This window comes from Saccostrea echinata, unplaced genomic scaffold (genome assembly GCF_033153115.1).
Source record: "Saccostrea echinata isolate AGI-Se365-2 ecotype Australia unplaced genomic scaffold, CSIRO_AGI_Sech_v1 ptg000002l, whole genome shotgun sequence".
NCBI classification, from domain to species: domain Eukaryota; kingdom Metazoa; phylum Mollusca; class Bivalvia; order Ostreida; family Ostreidae; genus Saccostrea; species Saccostrea echinata.
This window is the reverse complement of record NW_026889751.1, coordinates 21,396,211-21,422,635: the sequence shown is the minus strand read 5'-3', so window position 1 is coordinate 21,422,635 and position 26,425 is coordinate 21,396,211. Positions and strand designations below refer to the sequence as shown.

Below are 26,425 nucleotides of genomic sequence, written 5' to 3'. Positions count from 1 at the left end.
CAGACTCAAAGTGCATAGTTTACTCGGCAGAAAAATAAGCTTGTCACGAATCCGACTAAATTGGGATCGAGTGAAACATACTGTGAGTGCGGAAGGGGTAAGTCGTTACTGGGGAAATTCATCCAATCAAATTGTAGACTTCAGTAGTGACTTATCAACCAATATTACTACGCTATTGAACTAATTTCTCATTTTACATAGGAATTTTCCTTATTTTCCAATCAAATCACGCTTAATTTTTGAGCCATCTATACCATCTTCAGTATTTCCATCGATAAAAGTGCCGCATATCAAAGTGCATTGAACGGAGGTGCATTGTTTACATGTGACGTTGTGAAAGGGCCTTGCAAGTTCGCCATATTTAAACAATATGGATGTTCGACGACCCGATGCAACATGAAAATGACTTTTAAAAAGCCATTAGGTAAGGAAAATTCACTTTTGAAAGAAGAAGAAGCCTTGATATATATTAAACATATGCATTAGTGCGATATAGAGCAAAGTCATTGGGTTTCCAGTGAATTCCAACATATTCGCCCAACTTTCCTCTGTCGTCGTAAATAAATTGCATTGTATGTGTAACAAATCTTCAGAAGACACAGTTTCATGCTGTCTAATGCTTGGTATATTTTATTTTTGAAGGTTAATTGGCTATTCTGTATCAAAATTCATTAATGTACAGTAAAATATATATACTAATAGATCACTGAAGTACTAAATATTGATAAATGCAAGTAAATTCACACTCAACTCACTGATCTTGATTGTAGTATTGTATTGATTTTCAATCAAATTCAGACACTCGAAGGCACAAAAGCATCTCATGCATATGTTCATCTATAATTTCCCTGTCTGAAACTTCAGTTGTATTACGTCAAAACCAATCATTTGCAGAGGTTTCTTTTATGTATCCCACAACCACTCAGAACATATTTTCAGTTAGTTTCTTTATCTGATGTGATAAATATTAAACTTCAACTGAAGGTTTTAATTTCCTTTTATATTTGTTAGGTCACATTTAGAATAATCTTTGTCCTCGGATAAGCCCTCATTGGATCAGTAGGACAATATCATATGAAGATAGGCCCCCTAGGACATTTCATCTACATTACAGTATCATACTTTCTACATATTTATTTGAAAAAATGTTAACATCTTTCATATATTATGCTGACGGTGTAACCATTGAGCATACGCAATTCAGGGATTTTTTTAGGGTCTCTGCAGGGCCGAAATTTGGCCCCATTCCCAATGCTGAAAAGTGCATGTTTTTCCCAACATTATACCTAAAAATTCCCAATATGAAAAAAGTATTAAGTTGTTAATTATTAAAATAAAATAATGACAAAAAGGTGTTTATGTCCTCTATGTGCGATGTAAGAGCCATCCGAGGAGTTCCGAAAAGTTATTCGGAATACTACGGATGTTGTATGCATATTTTTTAAAGTGGGATCGATGTTTAAAAATTAAATTCGGGATCGTTTATTAATAAATATTTACATTTCCAAATATTTTTCCTTAAGATTCTTTGCAAATTAGAAGGCTGTTCATTTTCTCATGAACTACCATGGATGAGCATGAATATCTCCATTGTTACGTCATAATACCTTACTTGATGTCAAAACTATAGTGCAAACTGTTTTGCTTTAAAAAATGACAGTTGAATGGCATAATTTGTGGTATCTCATCAGAAAATAATGTAAATATAAGAAATGAATTTAATTTTTGAAAATCATGAGGTACATGAACTACGACGCTTAACGCCGGCATATAAATCATGAAGCGCTAACGCGCTTCATGAAATATGCCGGCGTGAAGCGTCGTAGTTCATGTCCTCATGAATCTTCAAAAATTAAATTCATTTCTTAAATAAACATGCATCATGTCAGTCTCTCCAGTTTGCCTAGGGTGGTAATTTTCAGGCTGTGTTGAATCACTCTTATTCTTATAAATTAGTCAAACAATACCGATTAACCCTCATCTGGAACAAACCCACTATCAAATTTTATTTTAAAGAACTTCTTACGTAAAGGTAAAAAAGATGACAAAGTTGTATAAAAGTGTTCATTTACAATGTTATTATACCCTGCGGTTTTACCATTTTTAAGGTCCTGAACAGTCTCTATTATTTCATATCACTAAAGCTGGTTTAGGTCAGCTTCATACTATAAAAAAATAAGAAAAATGATTAAATATTTGACTTTTGCTTGTTTTTATTTGTATGAAGATATTTTTCCCAATTTCAACAAAATATTGCTATTTTTCCAAATCTTGACGGCCCCAGCCCCTGGAGTCAGAGGGTAAAAGAATCCCTGCATTTATGTGAAAATTATTACCTGATGCCTATTTACTTTTAACTTAGATCTACCTAGCTTTTCAAACTGCACAAGCCATTTGGAAAGTCTAAATTGTGATGTCATATGACATTGTATGTTAATTGCATTTCTACCAGGCCCATTGTACATGGGTGTGGGAGGGGTACGTTTTCTGAGAATATATAGTTTTTCTTTGTAAATTTTCTTTTGGAAGCTTCTTGGTCCCCCCCCCCCCCCTTTTGTTGCTGTATGGTCAAACAATGACAAATTCCAGCATTTAAAAAAAATATGTACCAAAAAGTCTGAGAAAGTCCAAATTTATCCCCTCCCCTCAGGGATTTTAACTTTGGGACTTTGGGCAGTTTACATTTTTATCTTTTTTTCTTTTTTGCCTGTCAGATTTCTTGTCTTGGACCCCCCCCCCCCCCCCCCAACTTTGATAAACAATGCTGTATGTGCTATAGGGGCCTTTCTGTAATGTAGCCTAAATAAGGGCAATTTTCAAACAATCTAACAAAGAGTGTTTAATCTATTATATGTCTGCAATTCCTGTGGAGAGTATCTTTTTTATTTGTAAACTTTTGTTCGGTTATTGCAAGCGTTTGAGCAAGAGAGCAGTATTGCAGTTTTGCAGAAACAATCTGTTTGCAGTGCATTAATTGTGGGTACCGAGGTTTACTGCAGAAAAATTCTATTGGATCAATATGAAGTAGTCCTAATTTTCTCTTCACCCAAGTGTTGTCATATTGATAAGAGCTCACAGTGCAAGTCAGCACTTTGCTGCTAGCTGTGCTTGCTTTAAAGCATAAAAATCATTTACTTGGATATGTGTGTAAAACAGATATCATAAATATACAAGGATTCAAGATTTTCCCTGCGCTAGATTTCCAAATAATTATGGAATGTACATTAAATTAAAAAATATATATATTTAGCAAATATTGCATTGCAGCAAGATCTTACAGCAATGAAATAAATGATGGGCAGATGAAAGGGAATTCTTTGCTTCTGAAATAAAATTACAAGGATACTTCTGATGTATTATTATTTATAGGATTTTTTTTAAAAAGATAAGTTCTACAAAAATATGATAATATTAATTTGTGACTTTTCATATTCTCTATGGATAAGAAATTGTGTATATATTCAAATTAAAATTTATATAAGTTAAACATTTAAAATTTCATAAATATTTCTAGGAACAAAATTCTTTTTTTTTCTTTTTTTTTCCCCCTAAAAAATCTGTACTGGACTGGGTACTTAATTGATTATTTAAAAAAAAAAAGGTTGAGTTCATTGTATTTTTTATTATTTATTGTCTCTATATCTAAGTAAGTCTTTTAATGTACATATAATATATGTACATTAAAAGACTTACTTAGATATATATTTTTAATTAAACATCAATTTGCATGCAGACCTTGTGTGACTATTGACTAATTGCACAGTGCATGATGCTTAAAAAAATCATATACATGTAATGTTTATATTCACGTTATATTATAAATGCTAATATTTTATATTCTTCTGCCACTTGATGCATGCTCATAAAAGTTTTTTTAAATAATGTATTTCTCTAAACATTAAATTGTCTCTGTGACATCGCATTATGATATAAATATTATTATGTTGCCACAATTTAAATGCTCCTTATTTCCCCTCCGACAGTTGAATTAAGCATGAACAGAGAGACTATAAGCTAAGGAATATTCACTAGCTTTTCTGTTTGTAATTTTTTATTGTTGAAAGTAAATTTATAATTTGAAACACTATATATAAAAAAAAACTATTAGTATTTTAATTGACTCTATGATGTTGCATTTTAAATTCTAAAGTAGCTAAAATGATTTTGACCAAGTTTAGCCATATTGATTCATTGATTTGCCTTTGTAGCTGAACAATCTAGTTCCACAGTGATAGATTGAGATTTAAATATCACTACCTGTAGTATAAAAGACCCGCTCCATAAACTCTTGTGTTCTGTTGAGCTTGATCTTGTGCCAATCCATAATAAATGCATACATTATTGTAGCCATTACAAGCTCTCAACAACTGTTAAGAGGTGTGAATTTAAACCTTATTGAATATTAAATAGAAACAAGTTAGTTTTAGTGTAGTATGAATCGCAGCCTGTAAATTGGACTAAAATGTCACATATACGAGGTTCTGCAGTTCAAATTTGAAGGAAATACACTGCATCACATGAATAAAAGCTGGTGTCGAAAGATTGTTTGCCTTTGGCTGGAATTCAATTCATATGCTATACAGTCATTGTCAATATTATCGATAGATATTGGAACTGTATGCAAGAAAGGACAATAGAATTTCTGTGTCATTTGCTTAGATGCTTAATTTTTTTTTTTTGCTACAGTGTGACACTAAAAAAGCCACTCAAAAACTGAAATTGTTTTCTCCTTTGGAATATTTTTGACACAAACTCCGTCTTGGAAAAATTAGTTGGAAAAAAATTCTTCATTGGAATTTTTTAAATGATCATAACAGTGGAATTCACTCTAACATGTTAAAGAGGTTATTATACATTGCCTGAGTGTCCCTTTTTGCGAATGTGCTGAATATTGTGACGGGTGATTTTTTTTTCTCCTTGGAGTACGTCATTTGGATAAATATAAAACCAATATACGTACTGGAGTTGTGTTGAAAGAACAATTGAATATTTTGGATGATCAAATACTCCATGATTTTGCTTCAAAGTAAATGGGAGATATGAGACAACTTCTATATAACTTGGCATTTTAAGTGTTGTACACAAGGACTGGTATTTAACTGCATGTATATGTGAAAATGGCACTAGAACAGGTAGACTATGTTTTATTTTTTTTTTACAAAGTTGTCAATAACAACCCAGATAATTTATTCTTGTACAAAAATTTCACCAGGAAATAAAAGTTTCTTTTTCATTGGCTGTTCTCATTAAAACATATTTGTGATGAATAAATTGCTCAATACTTCGTAAAGTATCATGCCTTTAATCAATTATTTCACATCGATTTTATCGACAGACTGGGTATTTCTGGGACCCAGGCTTTTTTCCTAATGTATATGCTAATTATGAGTCCTTGAGAACATACATCAAACACAGAGGTCTTTTTACAACTGTATCTAGTATTAGATTGTTAATTTAAACAAAGAATTGTTCAAAGAACTGCCAATCTTTGGAATTTTTTTTGAAAAAAAAATAAAGTTCTTGCTTGTTACCCAATTTAAAAGCACTATAATGAAAAGTACTGAGAGCACATTAGAGACCAGCTCTTTGATAAAAAAAAAAAACGAGTGGTTTTTAAACATGATATACACTTATTATAAAAAAAATTCTACTTGAAAAATCATAAAATTGAAAAAATGGATATTTACTACAATCTACGTCTTCAAAATTTTGAAGCTCTTGTGACAAAAATATACACTAGCTGATCACATGCTGATTGTGGCTAAAATGGTAAACTTGCATTATGCATTTTTGGAGCACCTAGTTTCAAAAAATTTTGCCAAAACATTGACCATAACATTAATTATGTTATATTAAATATTTTCTGTCATTCTCTTAGGATAAAGAGTTATGTTGACCATTATGTATTGCAAATATTTTTGTCACCATGACATGATAAAAGAGGGAGAAGACTTTTTTTTTCTTATAATAATTTTGTCTTTCACCTGGGTAATGAAAAATGAGAGAGAGAAAGGTCTAGGAATGATTTATAGTTTTACTCAGATCTTGAAAACCATGAATATATTGAAGTGAATTTGAAGTCCTAACCACATTTTATGTATTTGAACATGAAGAACTTGAATCCTTAAATTAAGATCTTTTTTTCCATGGCCATTTCAAGTTGGAGATAATGAAATTTGACTATATTTTAATTTTTTTTCATTGAAATCAGGTTGAAAGAGGTAGCTGATGATCATGTCTGACCCAGAGGCCCCGCCCCATTATGAGGACCAATCAGAACACAGCGATGAGGAGGAAGAGCCAGCACAGAGCAGTGAGAGTTCCGACTGCGAGAGTGAGGCCGAGGATTCGGGGTGTGAGGCCAATGGGGGAGAAGGTCAGCTGACCCTGATGGATGACCCTGAGTCCATCCTTATCCAGCAGCCACCCCTGGGGGAGGAAGATGAGGGGGAAGATGATGGTAAGATTCCTCAAACAGTAAATATCCTTTTATCTCATGAGAATGGTCAATCATATCAATTCATTCAATTACAAAAAGCAAAGGATACATGTATAGGAAAAAACTGGAATGGCAGGGTTATTTATTGATAAATGCTTGTTTACATAGCTAAATCCTCACAACTGTCGAGTATTACGTATGGTAAGTGTGTGCTGGTCTGTCTGTGTGTTGAGTTTGTAGAATCTAGTACTGGTAGTATATCCTAGTATCCATATATTTTTCCATAAAAGCATATCTCTCCTGTCAATAGTCTATCCTTAACATGATATCAAATCTTACCTCAGTTTATACTCTTCTTATCATATTGCAGTAAAAATTTAACAAAAATTATAGGTATATATTGTGATTTCATAATTAATATAAATAAATCTATGTATTTAATATTGAAAAATTCAAAAATAATTAACCCAGATAATATTTGGTCTGCAGTAGAAGCATTCCAATACATACCTTTGATCACACCTGGCTAATAGTCAAACTTAACTAATGCAAGTAATTTTCCTTTTGACCTTCTCTTTTGATGATAAGTGAGTATCATATGTGATTGATTTTCCATTGATGCCTGTTGGTTCTTTAGCTTTCTGGTCAGTGGTCTAGAGTGCATCTGTGTGAGTTCAAATGTGATGTAAGACACCAGTTAAGTTATATATAGCTATTATACTCAGCAAAGGTTGATAAAAATTTAATGTATTGAAGGCAGGAAAGAACATTCATCCCTAGTACGAAAACAAAACTTTATATATATATTAGTCTATAGTTATAGTCCCTGTATAATCTATACATGCACAAACAGCTCATAATACTATACATATTTACTGAGTTTGAGGCCCTATTCACCGGAGGGTCAATGCACGTCCAGCGGCAATTATGACGTCACATACGATACCTCAGATAATGTTGTAAACAGTGGCCGCAATAGTTGGAGCTAGCTGATTGAGCAGTAAAAAGCTTTTCAATGCATATAGTTGGATTATTATCTAAACATACCAATGGGAAGTGATGATTTGCATACTAGGAATAGAAAACACAGATGTGATAACCTGTAATATGGAGATTTTGAATCTTTTTGTGACAGAAGTTTGTTAATGATATATTTTTCTTATGGAAACTTCAGTATCTATTTTTTTTTAATACCAGACTATATAATAAAACAATTATGGACTTTTAAAGCGGTTAATATTGTTTGATATTCACCAGAAAATTATCCATATTGACCTCAGCTATGCCTTGGTCAATATGGATATTTTTCTGGAGTGTATCAAACCACATTAACCACCTAAAAAGTCAATTGTTTAATCATATGTTAATGTTATATGAAATAGGAAGCTCGTTATTACCCTGATATCTGTTTTTCATTAATTTATTGGACTACTACTAATATATATTTGATATATTTTATGCATTTAGCAGATTTTATGGGTTTAATATTATTAAATATTATTGAGGACAAGACAAAACCAACATGTAACATTTTATATGCACAGATACAGGGATCAGCACTCAGGCAGATGATGAGACCGAGTACGAGGGGGAGGGCCAGACCCCCCACAACCAGACCCCCATAGACATCGAAAAGAAACAAGAACAGGATAAAAAGATTGTCAAGAAAAAGAAGAAAAAGAAAAAGTAAGCCATTGTTACTGACTTATATATATATATACATTACTTTGATTTGACTCATGGCCAATCCTGGGTTTTTTTCCTTTTTTCGTCCTTATAAAACAAAATTCACTTGAATCAATAGTTTTCTGTCTCCTTTTATGAATTTTCCTCATTTACACTCATTTCACTGCAGTGAAGTGAAAGTACTACTGTATCCAATATATGATAGAAGATTTAGTGGTGACAATTGTGTTTTATTTTAAGGACGAGCGTGATAAGAATTTAAGAAGTTGACCTTTGTTAATAAGTAGAGGAATGTTTCTAAAATGAATACACAGTAAAATGTCATTAATCTAGAGACTTGTGTTCCCAAACAAATCATATGAATTAATGTAGCTTCCAGATTACAGAAACATATAAATGTGAATTCTGTTCCCAACAAATTTCATTCTGATGGTGAAAGAAAACAGATTATAGTAATCCAGAAAACCAAGATTCTACTGTACATGTATATAAAACAAATGTAGGGAATGTAATGAGGGCATTTTATAATGGTTTGAGAGGGGTCACTTATTGTTTCGGGTATTTGGTTTTTTTTTTTTGTATTTTGTTTTATTTTTTTGCCTGTACACTGCATCCATAGCCCTAACCTAGCTTGCTCAACTTTAGGAGATTTTAACAAAGTGATGATTTTCATTATACTTTAAGTCAAGATTTTTACGTTAGGACATTGTTACCTGGGAGCTAGGGCAGGGCATTTCAAAATTAGATCATGTTTTACAAAATATCTCTTTAATTGTTACTGGTAACTCTTATTAAATACCTAGTCTATAACTAAAGATGTTTAAAAATGGGGATAAATGTCACATTCATTGACAGGCTAAAGAGCTTCTTAGTTTAAGTTTATGTGTTAAAATGGCCACTTTCTGAAGTTAATCTTATTACTTTCTGCCATATTTGGGCGTCAGATTAAAGGGTTACTATATGCATGTATTTAATGGAACATCAGCTTATGAACAAATCTATACATACTCAACATTCAAGTAGAAATTCTAGTTATCATTAAATCTACAAAAATCGGATATCCTAAAGAGACCCAGTACCATTTTTTTTTTAAATTTTATTCATACAAATTCAATTTTAACGATTTAATTTTCACAAATTGTATACTCAGGAATAAGAATGATCGATGGAAAGATTTTAAAAAGTAAATTGAAAAGCTTGAAATTTCTTTAAATATTATTTAATAGTTTCAGTGTATTAAGTACAAGCACACAAGAGTAGTGGATATAATTGCACTAAAATTTTTCCTCCTTGGTCTATCATACACATATATTAAGCTTCTACTTTATTGGAACTTTTGGTCCAACAATAATTTGTAGCTCCGTGGAAACTTGAAGGCACTCTGTAATTAGACATCCAATGAAGTGTGAAAGTTTTAATTATTCACTCAGTGAAGTGTGAAAGCAGCAGTTCTTTTGCAACGGCTTTGGCATTTTTTTTTTTTTTGATAACCAGATACTATCACCAATAACAGTGTACCGAGTTGACAGCAGAAATTATGCTGAATAACACTCGTTTTGAAATGTGCCAAACGTATCATCGCTATTCTGCCAAAAATGGTTCCTGAGAAAGATTAAAGATAGGTGTTATAAAATAATGCATGTTTAAAATGGCAGCATTAAAATTGTTGATCGCATTTGGTGGTGAACTTCTTTTCCCCCAAACAAATTTGATCAGAAAATTAATGACCAATGATTTTCCTAAAAGTATATTTTTTCCTTATGTTTCATTGTTTTTATATAATTCCAGGAATTACTGTAATACTTGCATGCTTATGTTTTTTTTGTCTAGAAGCAATGAGGGTAATTTAAAAAAATAAAAAGTAGGGTTTAAAATTAAACCATAATGCAGGTGCACATAATCCCACCTAATGTACATGATGTAGTTAATAAAAAAACACACACACAAGTGTACGTACATGCATATTAGTCATCTTGCAGAGAATTAATGTTTCAAAAGATTGCAAGTATTTTAATGAAAAAAGTATGTAAACAGCTAAAAGAAAAAAAGAATTAAAAAAGAGAGAAAAATTAACATATATGTGCAATTCTACACTTTTTTTTTTGGTGTGAAAACATATGTACTTAAATGAGTGAAAGTGACTCGGTTTGGAAACTTGATACTGTAGTGTGTGTATTACTATTTTTTTTTCTTTATTTGTCCTTTGTTTCAAGGTATTTAAACTTTATTTAAAAAGATAATTTTTTGTAATTAAACCCAAAAATATATGAGCGACAAAAGCTCTATTGTTCTAAGTTGGACTTGTAACAGATAAGGTGCATTGAAGAGTTGTGGTGACTCATACTTTAAAACTTTTGATTGGCATTGTACGTACAAGTTCAACTTTTTTGTATTTTAATATTTTACTTATGGATTAAAATGTCCCCTTCTGTGCAATAGCTTTAATAAAGACCTTACGGTAATAAGTTCCAGTCTTGCTGGACTTTAAATATCAACAATAAAATGTTAAACCTGATTAAGATAACCTAGTTATTGATAATCAGAAATGGTTCAACAGGAAATCTGGTTCATTGTTAATTATAATTGTATCTGTATACTCAATGTTTAGTAAATTGATTCATATTAGGTAATGGATTATGAAGGAATAATATTTGATGGGTATTTTGTGAAGTAATTACCAGTAATATAAATAGTAACACTGCACCTAGATTTTGAATCTCAGCTTATGATAAACTCACTAAAAAAATCTATACCAGGACATTAAAGATATTGATTCGAAATTAAAACTCTAAATGAGCAAATAAAAAAAAAGGAATTTGCATATAGAAAAATCTGGTTTTATATATTAGAATACTTATTTATTTATGAACGGCAAACAGTGATCGCTTCTGATGACAAATAATGACATTACGAGATAGTGCACGAGACTTTTGTCACTGACGGTGATAAATCATTGTGTATTGATTTTTGGTGAAGCCTTCATAGAGCTTGGTAAATATCGGTGTTAGTATTTACCAGATAAAACCTATTGTTGGTAGGACTTATTGAAGAATAATGTCGTACATGCTGATAAGTAATGCTTGTCAATGGCCTTATGAACAGACTCACAAATATTTTTACAGCCCTTTATCACCCCCTCAGTAACATATTGGCCAAAGTTTGAAAACATAAAATATTTGGGTTTGTTTGAGAGGAAAAAAGGAACAAAGAAAGGGGTTAATGAAGCAATGTGTTCAGCTGTCAGATTTCAAATGGAATTCAGTTTATTTTTATACGTTGTGATATATGTGATAAGAAATAAAAATTAAAAAAAAAAAAAAAAAACATTGACAGATATTGTTTTTCAGTAGTAAACTAAAGTACATGCATCACCAAAAATTCATCATTCATTTAAAAAGCATTAAAATATATATAGATTTCAAAATAAAAAAAGATCTTCACTTTTCATTCATTCATTATTTCATTATATTAACATTTATTTATTTTTAAATAGTTTTTTCTTTGATTTATAATTAATTGATTCCATAAAATGTTTGTGTAACAGGAGTTTGTTTTTCTTTTTTAGGATATACTACATCTGTTTGACAAACTGCAAGTATGATGTGGGTAAGTAATGACAGTATATAAAGGAAATAAATACTGAATTGATACATAGGTCTCTAGGATTTCTATAACTCTTAAAGTTTGAATTTTAAATTTGCGATGATTTTGAATTGATGATTTAAAATTTGAGATCACTTTCAGTTTATATTTCTTAGCCTGGGTTTTACATACTAAAAATTTTTTTTCAGTGCGTCGGGTCTCACGTAAGTTTGGTTTTAAGGAGGTTTCAGATGATGAAGACTGGACTTTATACTGGACAGACTATTCAGTGGCTCTGGAACGGGTCATGGAAATGAAGAAATACCAGGTAATGATGAACAGTATTTTAAAAATTAAGAGTATTAGTACCATGTTAATTTTAAAAAATCAACGTCAGGTATGTTTTAAAGTGGAATATTATTTCATTTATTATTCAATACCTGACAGAAAAAAATAGGTAAAGTTACATACTCTAATAAGATTCTCTTGTACACCCATTCTTGCTTCATCTGCTGTTTACGTGAACTGGTATATATATTTGGTTTGAAATGAAACTTTTGGGGGGGGGGGGGGGTTGTGCAAATCTTAAAGTCATGGAGTTTGTCTCAGCTAATTTCTCTCTGTGTAAAAAAAATGTGTTTTATATATCTTTGACAGAAAATAAATCACTTCCCCGGGATGAGTGAAATATGTCGGAAAGATCTGCTGGCCAGAAACCTGAATCGCATGGGCAAGATGTTCCCTAAAGAGTACAATATCTTCCCCAAAACTTGGTGCCTTCCTGCTGAGTAAGAAGTTTATTTTTTCTTTTTTCCCCATCTCTCTCTCTCTCTCTCTCTCTCTCTCAATACATTGTACACGTGTCGTAAAAATTTTACAGTTGTATTTAAGTGTACTGCATGTATTAATAGGTTATTTTGCAGTACTGTGTTACTATTAATAGTAATGTCCCCAATTTATGTTCTTATAAGTAACCATTGCCTTTTTTTTTCTTGTTGCAGTTATGGAGACTTTTTAGCTTATACTAGACAGAAAAAGAACAAGACGTACATCCTGAAACCGGAGACGGGTTGTCAGGGGAGAGGAATCTGGGTGACACGAAACCCCAAAGAAATCAAACCTCACGAACACATGATCTGTCAACAGTACATGTCAAGGGTAAAAAAATATATGTTCTCAATGCTTATTGGAAAACTATCTTTTTATGCATGATTTTATATTGAAATCTGATGAACCACATCTCAAATGCTAGTGAGAAAAGGATATACATGTATTGCCACTCAGAAACTTAAGTCTTGTCAAAAGACTGATAAATACAGAATCAAAGATATAAAATAAGTTGAAACAATAAATTCTTGGACAGTGAACAAGGTTTTATTGTAATATTGTATGTTAATTTCTTGTTGCAGCCATTTCTGATGGATGGGTTTAAGTTTCACTTGAAGATCTTTACACTATGGTATATGATTTTTGTTGCAGCCTTTTCTGATAGATGGGTTTAAGTTTGACTTGAGGATTTATACACTAGTGACCTCTTGTGATCCACTGAGGATATTTTTGTTCAAGGACGGGTTGGCAAGGTTTGCCACCAATAAATACATTGAACCCACACATAACAATGTGGTAAGTAACAATTTTGAAAAAAAATAATTTCCAAACTGTTAGTGAAAAGAAAAAAAATCTCAAGTATGCAGGAAAATGGCAGTGATCAAACATTAACAATACTGTGTTTATGATGTATACTTTTGTTATAGTTTTTTTTTTATTACTTTATTTTAGGACAATGTATTTATGCATTTAACAAATTATGCAATAAACAAACATAGTGAAGATTTTATACGAGACGATGAAGCCGGGAGTAAAAGGTTTGTTTATGTATTCATAAATAAATTAAAATGATTCATTCTCCATGCACTTATGAATTTGATTATTTAAACAATTTCTGTAAATTCGGTGTAAATTTTTCCTTGACTTAAATTCTTCTTTGTTTTTGCAGGAGAATTAGTACAATAAACAAATATCTCAGGGACAAAGGTTATGATGTGGACAAAATGTGGGCAGACATTGATGATGTCATCATTAAAACATTGATCTCGGCTCATTCAGTCCTCAAACACAACTACCGCACATGTTTCCCCAATCACGTCAAAGGCAGTGCCTGTTTTGAGATCTTGGGATTTGATGTTCTTCTTGATCGTAAACTCAGACCTCAAGTGTTAGAGGTAGATGGTGTGGCAAAATGTTCACTTTTCTTTGTTTCAGAACAGAATGCATCTCTTATTCAGTTTTATTCAGGAAAATGAAGTAATTTGGAGTGGGCTAACAATGAAATATAAGCACTGAAATTATTAGGGTGAAATTAAACATGAAAACTTTGAATAGTGAATTTGCATATCCACAAAAACATACATTAAATCAGTTTGGAAATTGAATAAAAGTTGTAAGGAAAAAATGTAATTTTTCTTGTTGATTGATAAAATTTTGTTATACACCTGTAGGTGAATCACTCCCCCAGTTTCAACACTGACTCTGAGCTGGACAGAGAAATTAAAGGTGCTCTAGTGTGGGACTCTCTTAACTTAGTCAATTTTGGTGCTTGTGACAGAAGAAAATGTATAGAGGAAGAAAAAAGAAGGATAAAAGACAGACTGCTGGGGAGGGGGGTCAAAAAGGAGACTAGGTGAGTGAAAGACACTAGGGTCACTGCAAGTACACCTTACATGTATTGTGGGGGTGGGGAGAAAAGACAGGTTTGTAAAGAATACTAGAGGTCTATAGCAGGACCCAGGAGAAATTGTACAGATGACGTGTGTACTTGTCAGTTTTTTATGAATTATAGAAGATTCTGCAGGCTAGCATAGAAATTCTGTTTCCCGTACTGCCTCTCTTAAAATATTGAGCTTTGCTATTCATCTCTCAAAAAAACTGATAGTTGTGTGTGAAAAGTACTTTTTTTAATGCTGAAAGTATTTTTACTGTAGGGAGGAGTTAGAAATTGCTCAAGCCCAGTACCAAGAGGTATTGGAGAGATACGAAAATAATCACATGGGTAACTTCCGCCGTATCTACCCCAATCCAGGCTACGAAAAATACGAGAAATTCTTCCACAGCAGCGGCAGCCTATTTCAAGAAACAGCAGCATTTAAAGCCAGGAGTGAGATGGCTAGGTAGGTATTCACTTCTGATCCAGTTATCAGTTTATTTCTGTCAATTTGTGTATGGAATGAAATGATAGCATTGAATTTTACACATTTTTAGACAACAAAGAGATGAAATAGCTCGCAAAAAAGAGAAGCTTGAATCAATGTTGAAAGGGAAAAAGAATTCATCAACAGGACTACGACCAGAGAGCCCAGGCAGCAGACGAAGGAAATCAGTTAAGCGCGCTCTTGTGCCATCGCGAAGACTGACCAATGCTCGGGGAAATATGGAGGTGTGTACTTTTCAGTGGATTCATTCACTCGTAGGAGTTGTAATGAACACACGTAAACATCACACTTGCGCCATTTTTTCAGAGTTATTGTTTCTTCTTAATGCCAACAACACATGACGTAATAATTCCTCTGATATAAAGTGTTGTAAACTGGTTTTAACAGGTGTGTTTAAAATTTCCATTGGTTAATCGACCCGATTCGCAGGTAGCTATTGATGTTTTCTCTCACTGATATTAACCCCAGCCCAAGTTTGAATTTGCTCTGTACCCTGGTTTTCTAATTCTGCATGCTGCTTTACAGGGAAAGTAAATGGTCTATATATTTAAAAAGAATCAAATTAAAAAAATCAAAGTAATTGAAATTAATAAAAGAATCTTTTCATAACCTCTCATGCCAGAATTTTCACCTAACTAATGAATCATTGATTAAAATGTCCTCCATCCTGATTTTGTCCCTTTGTTTAACTTATTACCTGGACAGATAATAATATTGAAGAATAGGTGTATAATCTTCAACAGGTGTATCTAAATTTCCCACTGCTTACTCGCGATCAGGTATAGTTCTCTCACGTCATAACTAACCGTGTCAGTCAACCATGACTGAGTGATTTGTGTTCGATTAACCATCACGTTGTCCTAAGCATTGACACAGTTTTGTGACAATCAGAATCCAGATGTTGGTTTTCTGTTTGTGTGAAATGAAAAAGCTTATCATTGTCAATTATGAATGATCTTTTTTTTTTAAAAAAAAAAAAGAAGAAGAAAACATGAAACATGCACATAGATTAATTCTACAAATGAATGTATTCGAGCAATTTTAAATGTTTTCATGCAGAACTCTGTAATTGTGCTTTTCTCCCCAACACGTTTGCTTGTTGTACTATTGGAAATTTGCTGCAAAGTTATATTTAACCTTTAATGTTAAAGTTTTGACAAAAAATATATCCCTTTCATGTGAGACACACCTTTCTTAAAATCGCATACCAGTAATGATATTCTTGTGACAATCTGATGTTTTTCTGAAGATATTGGGCTGTGAATCAAGCAGTCAGCTGTGTGATGACCCGATTGACACAACCAAACCCATGGACATCCTAGAGGAGGAGGAACTGGAGCGCATTTCAGGGCTCCTCCAGCGGGACAATCTGGTCAGGGGGCTCGGGATTGTGGAACATGTGTACCGTCTGCTGCACTGTACCCCAGGGACCATGGGGGTACTCAAGACTGACGCCCGGTCACTACCCCCTCCACTGGTATGTAACCAAAGCATTCAGTAACATTTGACTCTCTCAGGGTTTCAATTCACTCCACTGTTTTTAATTTTGTGCTGTGCTATGTATACAAGCAATTTTTGCCTCAACAGGTACACATTCAAACGAATTCCATAGTGACTAGGCCGGGCTCCCAGGTAATTTGCATGCCTGTTTCCCCAGCCAATATTAACTGTCCAGTATTGGTTTATTATCCTGATTAATATTTTGTTATTGTCTAGAGAGCTACTTTGATTCTAAGTCTTAGAAGCTGTTGTGTTTATGTGACAGATATTTCACTACATGAATGTATATGTCAGTAGTTTTTGTACAGAAGCTTTTGGTATTGTGGAGATTGATTGCTAGGTTTAAGTACTGTTTCATTTTTGGATAAACCATGTGACCATCTAGATGAAGTAGTGGAAATAAAACTGTATTTTAATACTTTGAGCAAAATACCTTATAGAGAAATATAGATATTAAACATATGTCTGCTGTTGTTTGTGGCAGATTATCATTGGAATTGTTAGTAAATAGTAGTACATATTTTTCCATGCTGTGGTCCATTTGTAGGCTACACTGCCAATGAACCGACCATCTACTGAGATTCACTTGACCAGAAACTTGTTCTCGGTATGAGCTGCCCTTTATACTCAGCGATATATGATTATTGTACACGTACTAATGCTTACGTAGCCAGATGATTACACATTCTCTATATAGAACTGGGGATTATTAATATGGCCTTTTAAAATTGTCAAAAATTCGCTGATACCTTGCATGGTGTTCAGTTTCTTCTATTCTCTCCTTTCTTGAAGAGCAGCCCTTTTATCTTACTTTTTTAATATGATTAGGGGAGAAGGATATTAGAGCTCTTTTGTATAGGAGGTTATTTTTACATATGCATTTATGAACATTTATAGAGCTTATGGAGTATGGTTATCTTGCATGATAAAGCATCTGCCAGATGTATTCAGTAAATTGCCTCCTGCTTCAATATATTGTTCACATTTTGTTTATAATTTAACACTGCACAGCAAACACAGCCAAAAATCAAAGTTGTCAATTTGGCTTCTGCTTTATTACACCACTACAACAAATATTTCTCATGCTCACACTAGATTTGATACAGATACTTATGGTGTACAAAGAAAAGATATACGCGAGTTCATTTTTATGGTCAGTTTATCATGGATCAGTAAAAATTGATTTATCGATGAGTTTTGCACGTGTAATATCTGTGGATTTTATGAACAGTTTGCCAAAAAATGATCCAGAAGAAAAAAAAATTACCAAGAGTATTGTAAATTGGTTCAGTGTGGTTGTGTTCATTTTTATAAGGCTCACTTGATTAACATTTTAACCCCAGTGTATAGACAGAAATCTAACTTTTTTCCCCACACCTGCATGAAGATATTTGTTTCAGTAGTGTATGTGATTTTTTGTTACAGTGATTTGTTTAATGTCTTACACCATATTTTATCTCTCAGCTTAATTCATATAAAAATATGAATATTCCTCTTCTGCTGAACATTATTGCAGCTCTTTCAATTATACTTTGGGGTAGGGGAGTTAAGGTTCATTGACCCTCTGATAAGAAAAATAACTCTTACTTTTTTTTTGAGTAAATGATTATTATTTGTAAAATAATATTCCTTAATAAAATTGTGAAGATGAAAGGCTGTGTCTATCAAATTTTTCACTGCAAGGTATGCTGAAATTGCATGCAAATTAATTATAGAATAGATTTTTTGAAAATCGTAAGTGTTAAAGCAAAATTTTATGTTAGTGGACAGAGGGATAATGAACCTTAGAAACTGAACTTATAAAATGAAAGAACCCTGAATTTCAGCAGATTAGGATTGGAGATTATTCACCTGCATGAAATGATCACTTCTGTCCTCTCTCTCTGCACTGCACAGGATCAACAGAGATGGCTGTTTTCTAACCGTCCAACCGAATCCTGCCTCGCTGGAAGGCCCGCCCCCATTAGAATTAAAGACAGACAGTATTACAAAAAACTTTTGGATAGATATTTCGGACATAATCATGCCTTGGCCAATGAGAGCCTTGGTAAAACAGACAGAAAAATAACTAGACAAACTGCACAGACTCAAATGAGATGTGCCAATGGGTATCAGGGTGGCATGTTCTGTCCCACGCGAGATGACCGACAGTTCCCCCATGTTAGATTGTCTTATAGTACAAGTGATAGGAAGGTGGTGCTAACGCACCAAGCGGGCCCGCCCGATGACTCCGAGGCAGAGGAACTTTTTGAACTGGAGGTTGGTAGATGTGTGCCTTGTCGCTGAATTGTTGTGTTCTGTGTTTTTGAGTTGCTAATTGTTTGACATGGTTTTTATTCTGTCCGTTTTTCTGTTCCCCATTATTAAGTTTGTTACCTATATTTTTTGTCAGTTGGTGTGCTGCCTCATCTTAATTTTCAGCTACGCAATACAGTGATGTTAATTATAACATTAAATCATACGTGGAATATTCTGATTTTCTGGTCTGTATTGATATAACTCTTTTCTTCACAGTTTGGTGGCTTTGCTTCATAATCTTCTGACTATATGAGCAGATTTAGGGCTTTGACAATGCTAGACTTTTATAGTGCTGACTTTTACTGCCTATAGGGGTTGGAAAACTCATCTGAAACTAATTGATTTTTAAGTTTATGAAATAAATACTAACACAAGGATTTTTACATTTATATATAATTATGTGTTTTGAATACATGTATTTAAATTATCATATATGTATATAATCTTAAATAATTGTTTGATATGTATCTTTGTGTTAATTGAAAATTTTTGTAGTCAGTGTTAATTGAAAGCTTTTGATTTGTGACTTGTTGGGGTGTGTGTTGGCCAGATTTTCTTGAGTGAACAAAAAACCAAAAAAAAAAGTTTAACCGCTTTTAAAATCCCCTAAGCTTTATTAACTTAATTTGCACTAATTTTGCACAAAAATCACAAATGTATACTCTTTGATATACTTCACCCATGCATCTTATAATTTATAATATTCTAGTACATTGCACATTTTGTTAACTGCACTATTATGGTATAATATTTACTAGGATTTTCTCCCTCCTTTATATAACATTTAATTGTTGTAAATCAGTAATCATAGATTTATACCTTTAATTAACTTTTTTTTACCTTAACTTTCTACTATTTTTTCCCCCATGGATTCTTTAATTGCATGACATACCGGTACTTTTTTTTCAACAGATAAAATTTTGAGTTTTACATCCATGATTTATTTAAAATGTATCATGGCTTCTAACAACACAGCTTAACGTATCACATCCATGTAATCTAACATCACCGGCTTGTCCACTGTGTTTTTGTTGTTTCAGAGTGGTCGTGTCTCCGAGCTAACACATCGAAGTCTTCATAGCCTTAACCCTCTATACAACAGCACCCCTTCCCTGCATGCCGCTTTTAGTCAAGCCACTGCACTTCACCCCATCACTCACCTCACTTCCTCCACCTCCAAAATCCCCCTCCCAATTAACGGGGAACCCGCTCCTCCCAATCCTCTGGCCAACCCCCCACTGAAAAACACCCTCAGTTATACTCACCTTGAACCTTTCTCTCAAACTTCTGCTCCTTTGTACACTCAGCCAAGCTATGGATCTGGGCGTAGTACCTCCTCATGGCAGACAAAGTCGGGCAGTCTGGGGAGCCTCAACGAGAAGACTGTGCCATCATACCAGGTAATGACCTCCATGTATAGGGGGATGCTTGTTGAGGGTGGGGGAGTAATAGCTGGTGCTTTATACAGAAACTGGGAGCAATCATATAAAAATCACTATATACATATACCAAAGTGCATATCTGCTAAATAAAACTCGACAATGTAAGAATTACATAAATCACTGACCATTAGCAAAAAAAAAAAATGAAAATAAAGAAAAAAAATTTATCCGATACATGATGGAAAAAGTATCAGTGGGAATTAATAAACAGAATAAATATCTTCCTGTTCAATAATTAGGAAAGATGCAAGTAAAATAAAAACTGAATCACAATTATGTTTTAAAACTGATTTTGAAAAGAATTATGCACACTCAGATAACTATTTTATAGGCAACTGATGTTCAAAGACTTCAAATATGGCGTCTTGCAACCCCAAGATGGAAAAAGGCATTTACATTGTTTTTGTTAATTTGCATGAAAACTTGGATGAATTTTTTAAAAAAATTCCTAATACATTTTATTTTAGCATAGCATAGCAGTGCTATTGAAATCTCCATGAACAGAATATTCTAGGCATAAAAATACATCACTAGTCATAAGAGCTTTTAGAACTCCTTATCTTTGCAGAGCACTAACCTTTGAAATTACACATGGGTTTTTGTGTGTGTTTTTTTAAATTTTTCTAAATAACAAGATGTGTCCTTTTGCAGTTCATTGTATTTATTTGGATTTAAAAGTATTGATTCATTGTGGATTTGATTTGATTAATGATAAATTGTGTCATTGAAGGATATTAGCTAGTGTAATTTTAAGTCCAGGCTTTTTTGATTTTTTTTTTTAAGTTAGAAATTTATATTAGAAAACTTTTTGCACTGAAATTCTTTTGGTAAGACAAACTAATTAATTGTGTGACTTAAAAATAGAAATGGTTGCTAAGGAACTATAGTTACTACCAGTACCAGAATTACTTGGTAAGACTACAAAGTTCAAGTTTAAATAATATGGTAGATTCTGGAAATAGGTGGCAAATCCTTGTAACTTGGTGCTGCGCTTCATATGAGGGGAAAGGAAAATCTTTTCATAATCTTTTACAATATGTGAAGGGAATATTTTAGCATGTAAGTGGTAAAAAGGAAGGATATTAATTCCTCTTTTAAAAAAAGAAGTTTTAATACATATTAACTCATTAAGATGTTCAGGCTTTCAACTACCTGAAAGAGATTTTTATCATTACACTTGATGCTGCACCATTTTAAAAATTAATCTGCACTCTCTTCTTTGCACCCTTAGATTAAATTTTCTTTCAGTATTTTATGGCAAATAATTTATTTAAAAAAAACCATACATTTATACATACCACAAAAGTTATCTAGGATATTTTCTTGTATTGTTCCAGAAAATTTTTACATAATTGATAATTGGTAACCTTTGTAAATTTTCCAGAGGAGTAAATTTGTGAGAAAGCCATTAGGTGGAACGAACAGAGCTACATCAACAACCATTATACAAGACTCAGAATTCCGTAGCAACATGGCTCATCTAATGGACACAGAGGCCGAGCGGAATCGTCTGCTGGCGAGAAATGGATATGGTCCAGACTGGCGATCGGACGCCACGACTCCCAGCAGTCTACAGAAACGTACGCTCAGTGCACACGGACAGAGAAAAGAAGGTGAGTAACCCTGATTTAAGCATGGCTCCTAGTTGCGTTTGTAATGATGAAACATTCATTATAAGTGTTACCTTAGTGAAAACTGTGTTTTAGTTAATATATATATTTCCAATTTCATTGTAAAACATTTTGAACAATAGTTTATATGATATCCTTTGATAGTTCTTTGCATGCCAGCATTTTTGTAATAAATTTGATACTTTTAGCTAATTTATCAATTTCTTTAAATAAACTAAATTTTTTTCTATGCTGTGTTGATGGTGGTCTCTTTCCTCTTTGCATGTCTCAAATCAGTTGATAAAGTAAGTTTCTTTGCATGGAGTCTAGATGGCCATTTGTTTGAGACTCTAGGACTTGCTTTGTGTTTCTCGCTATTGTACCAAAAAAATCCCACACATACACACACACAAACAAAGGATATCTGGATATCTCTCTCTAGCTTAGAACTCTGTAGCAGGCAATTTTCTGTAGACCTACCTACTTTTTCTCAGTGTAGATCATATGGAGTGGGATGAAAATTGTGCACAAAGAAACCATTTATCTCCCTTTAAAGTCAACACTAATTCCTCCTGTGTCGTCAAAGTTGCACATGTACTGCTACAAAGTAAAGCCTTGTTTTGATGAACTACATGTATTGAGAGAATAAGTGATTGTTCATATCATAATTATCCATTTAGGAAAGATAAAACTTTATATCCTAGGAATTGACTTGCAATGAACACAGAAATACACACAACACTGTAAGCTTTGGGGAATTTTCATGCAAATGACCTTGATCAATGTACACAGGTTTTGACCTCAAAAACAGCAAAATAAAGGGGAGGGTCTTTTCTAGTAAGGACTTGATGATGGTAGATTTGACCTTCAAAATGATAAATACAGTATACCGGTAGTTTATAAGGAAGAGGTCTTTTTTAGTAAGGGCTTGTTGATTACAGATTTGACCTACAAAGTGATAGATACAGTAAAGTTGAGGCGGGGGACTTCTTGTAAATGACTTGATGATTGCAGATTTGACTTAGGAAGTGATGGATGCATTATAGTTGAGGTGGGGTTCATTTCTAGTAAATGATTTGATGAAAAGAGGTTTTGACCACAGTTAAGATTGAGCCCTTTTAATTAAATGACCTAAGTGAAGATGGGTTTTGACACAGGTAGTGATTCAACACAGTTAAGCTAGGGCCTTTTTAGTGAATGACCTAGGTGAAAACAGTTTTTGACTTAGATACAACACAGTTAAGCTAGGGCCTTTTCAAGTAAATGGCCTTGATGAATGAAGGTTTTGACCTAGATATAGCACAGTTAATCTAGGGCCTTTTAAGTAAAGATCTTGATGAAAACAGGTTTTGACCTAGATGCAAGGGTCACGGTTAAGGTAGGGCCTTTTCTAGTAAATGACCTTGGTGAAAACAGGTTTTGACCTAGATACAGCACAGTTAATCTAGGGCCTTTTAAGTAAATGACCTTGATGAAAACAGGTTTTGACCTAGATACAGCACAGTTAAGCTAGGGCCTTTTCTAGTAAATGACCTTGATGAATAAAGGTTTTGACCTCGATACAGCACATTTAAGCTAGGGCCTTTTCTAGTAAATGACCTTGATGAATGAAGGTTTTGACCTCCTAGGTAGTGATTGGTGGCACTGGTTACTTGCAGGACATAAAATACGTAGGGCTCGCAAATGCAAATCAGGTACAGACTTAGAGGGTGAAATACAGCACGCCTTTAACTGCGATGTAATTATAATTCTGAGATAGTGTTGTCTCCCCTTTTAATGTCACAGCGTATGTGTCCTAACTTTTGACAACCTCATTGTTGAACTTGCACAGGTTGGCGGGCGTCACAGCCAACAAACCAAACATTGTGGCAGTATCATTTAGGTATGAAGGACAATTGTACGACCCTTGCATCCCCGTGCATGACCCTCATCGTCATGGGGATGGAAGGCGTCATTTCTGTTTCTTTACAAGCACTCTGTTTATTTATTTATTTCTAGTATTCTGCAATATTTGCTTTCATAGTGTACATATATTTTTAGATGAGAAAGTACATGCATGTAGGACAATACAATGATTCTTTTGCTGTATTCCTACTTCTGTAGAAATGTATCAGAATTGTAAAGCTAAGCAGTATATAGAGAAATATTTTTGTTAGAAAGTTACTTTTGAACTCATACATAAAGATACTTTCACAATTTTGAGCATTTTTTTTTATTTTGAGCATATTTTTTAATGCAGTTTGGATATGCTTGTTTAATGAATTTGCCTTTCCAGATTAAGTTTATTTCTATTATTTGGAATTTAAGGAAAGGATATGAGTTAGTATTCCCATCAAAATTACCCATAAATGTAATGGCATAGTTCATTAGCAAGCATGTCACTTGTTAATACATTTTGACATTTTTTTTTCTCTCACCAGTCTTTTTTTTACTTTGAGATTATTTTTCTGTTATTAAAATCACTTGTCAGATCACAATGAAACCGACTCAAATAGCGCCAAAACTTGCGTCGAGCTTCCTCCGTCAGTAGTAAGTAAGTAGCAGAGCACATCCCTAGTGTAGTCGTCACAGAAAATGTTTTTGTTGTTGTTGTGGAATGGACATTAAAATTTCCTCAACCATCCCCCCTCCCCAAAAACTTAACCTGAATTTCTTATGAACATTAAAGCCATAAATGTTTAGCTTTGGATGTTTAGTACAATATTATATATATATAACAATTTCATGTTTTGTTAAAATTCTGTTTGCAATTGGTATTAGATAACATCCAGCAATTTGTTTTTAGCTTTTGTGCTGCCTGAATAATTTTGAATAATTGTTAACTTTGATGAATTTATCCCCTCCCCAAATCCCCTTGTTAATTTCTGTCAGAATGAAATTGCAGTGTTTTTGATTTGGGGAAAAAATGTAAAAATATCTATATGTTGCGATATTAATCAATTTGGTGATGGCTATTCATGTATAATACTTTCATAACTATCTTTTAATTAGAGACATGTATATAGAATTATGCACTGGTTTAACATATCTATTAATTCTTTATTAATATTTATTCTGAATCAGTAATGATAATACAAACAAATTCTTAAAAAGGGAAAAAATGGTAAATGATGCAATGTTATTCTGCTCACTAAATAATGAAATTGGTCATTAATTATAGATAATGAATAATTGTAGAAATAAATATCTGCCTGTTGTAATTTCAGACCTGCCACGGGTCTCATCCAATAACGGTCCGCCGGGTTTATCAGTGGTGTCGGCCCCTGCCCCGGTAATGCAGCGACCCGAACTGGCTCGACCTGATGCGAAGTCATCAGGGACATCATCAGCCTTGAGCAGAGGGGGATCTCAACAGTCCATGCCACTGGAGGCACAAATGGGAACAAGCACGCGATCCACAAAATCACAGAGGATCCGGGGGGCATCTAACAGCCTCCGATTGAGACAGCTAGAAATGCGGGAGAATCATGCCATTGTGTTCAGCTGAGACTGTTTTAATCGCAGCAAGTCTGAACTAATGGTGATTTCATGTCAGGTTTGATAACGAGACCATGTGTGTCATTGTGGGACGGCCTGTTCTTTGGACTCCAGGACACGGAATGTTCGGACTGCCCTGAACAGATTTCTGTCTTAACATAAAGACCAACTGTGATAATATCATCCATCCATTTTATTCACACATTTTAACAGATATTGAAGCTCATCTCAGCATGTGATAGGGTATATTTTAAAACTTTCAGAGATTCTTTGACTTCTTTTTTTATTGTGCATTTTTTTTTTTTTTACTTATAATTCATAAGCACATGATCAGAGATTTTATTTATGTGTGAAAGTAACATTTGTTAAAGCAACACTTTCTTTGATTGTAAATAAATCCCTCAGTAATGGCATTGGATGTGTGAAGCTGTGATAAACTGAAAACATTCCTGTTTGTGTTAAAAATGAGTGAGAAATGTGTCTGTTATACAAAAGGAAAAAAAAAAAACACGTGTTATTTTATTTACATTGTTTATATGATGTAGTATTATTGACATCTGCCATCAATTCTATTTTATTTTATGTATGTGTGCCAAACTCTTACTTGGTGAAATAAGAAGTTAAATTTTCTGTTGATCAACAGATAACTTAATTTATTTTCTGTTACTTGTATTTTGTGGAGAGCAAATGTGTGAATGATTTTCCTGATATTTAAGGTAGTTGACACTCTTCTCAAGGGAGGCAACTCTCATTACATTATGGGTTAAGGAGTAGTGAACCGTTAGTGATAAACATCACAACAGCTGTATTGCCCTTTGTGCAGCTTTAGAGCTAAGATTTTATTGAACATCAGTTGGTATTAAATCAAATTGGTCTTGCCAAACATATCAATAGTATTAATGCTGATGGTGTATAGTTTGTGAATTTGTATAGGTTTGTTGTGTTTTAATGGTCATCTTATTGACCCAAGTTTATCTATTTTTCAGTCGATATAAGAATTCAAATTTGTGAGAAGAATAACTTGGGGTAATATTATTATTGCTGAATATTCCATCCATCCATGAACTTAAAAGGTTATTTTTGAATAATTTATTATTGAAAGGGATGTGTCTTTTAAACTAATACTTTGTATCTTGAAGATTTGAAGACATTGAATTAATAAATGAACTCATTATTGATTTG

At 33.2% G+C, this 26,425-nt stretch overlaps 1 protein-coding gene across 19 annotated transcripts; it reads left to right on the top strand.

Moving 5' to 3' along the window:
• Positions 1-153: 153 nt before the first annotated feature.
• On the top strand, positions 154-26,425 carry LOC133174342 (tubulin polyglutamylase ttll6-like). Of its 19 annotated transcripts, none has more exons than XM_061309456.1 (23): positions 154-424; positions 6,212-6,460; positions 7,984-8,125; positions 11,691-11,731; positions 11,917-12,035; positions 12,365-12,495; positions 12,709-12,865; positions 13,187-13,330; positions 13,487-13,572; positions 13,704-13,929; positions 14,206-14,387; positions 14,689-14,874; positions 14,966-15,140; positions 15,304-15,345; positions 16,166-16,393; positions 16,504-16,548; positions 18,313-18,675; positions 19,755-20,114; positions 20,488-20,544; positions 21,541-21,769; positions 23,598-23,648; positions 24,237-24,299; positions 24,973-26,425. In XM_061309456.1, the coding sequence occupies exons 2-23, from the start codon at positions 6,229-6,231 to the stop codon at positions 25,251-25,253; spliced, it is 3,540 nt and encodes a 1,179-aa protein (XP_061165440.1). In that variant the 5' UTR covers positions 154-424; positions 6,212-6,228; the 3' UTR covers positions 25,254-26,425. The 19 variants fall into 19 exon arrangements, with proteins under 19 accessions (XP_061165440.1, XP_061165450.1, XP_061165499.1 ...); XM_061309515.1 differs by having other exon boundaries at positions 155-424; positions 20,022-20,114; XM_061309523.1 differs by lacking the exon at positions 18,313-18,675 and adding an exon at positions 16,964-17,023 and having other exon boundaries at positions 155-424.

Bases quoted from the DNA above. Each gene is read 5' to 3' on its own strand.
- LOC133174342 (XM_061309456.1), top strand. From the start codon at position 6,229: ATGATCATGTCTGACCCAGAGGCCCCGCCCCATTATGAGGACCAATCA. The intron at 8,126-11,690 runs GTAAGCCATTGT...TTTCTTTTTTAG, and splicing joins AAAAAGAAGAAAAAGAAAAA to GATATACTACATCTGTTTGA. The intron at 21,770-23,597 runs GTGAGTAACCCT...GAACTTGCACAG, and splicing joins ACACGGACAGAGAAAAGAAG to GTTGGCGGGCGTCACAGCCA.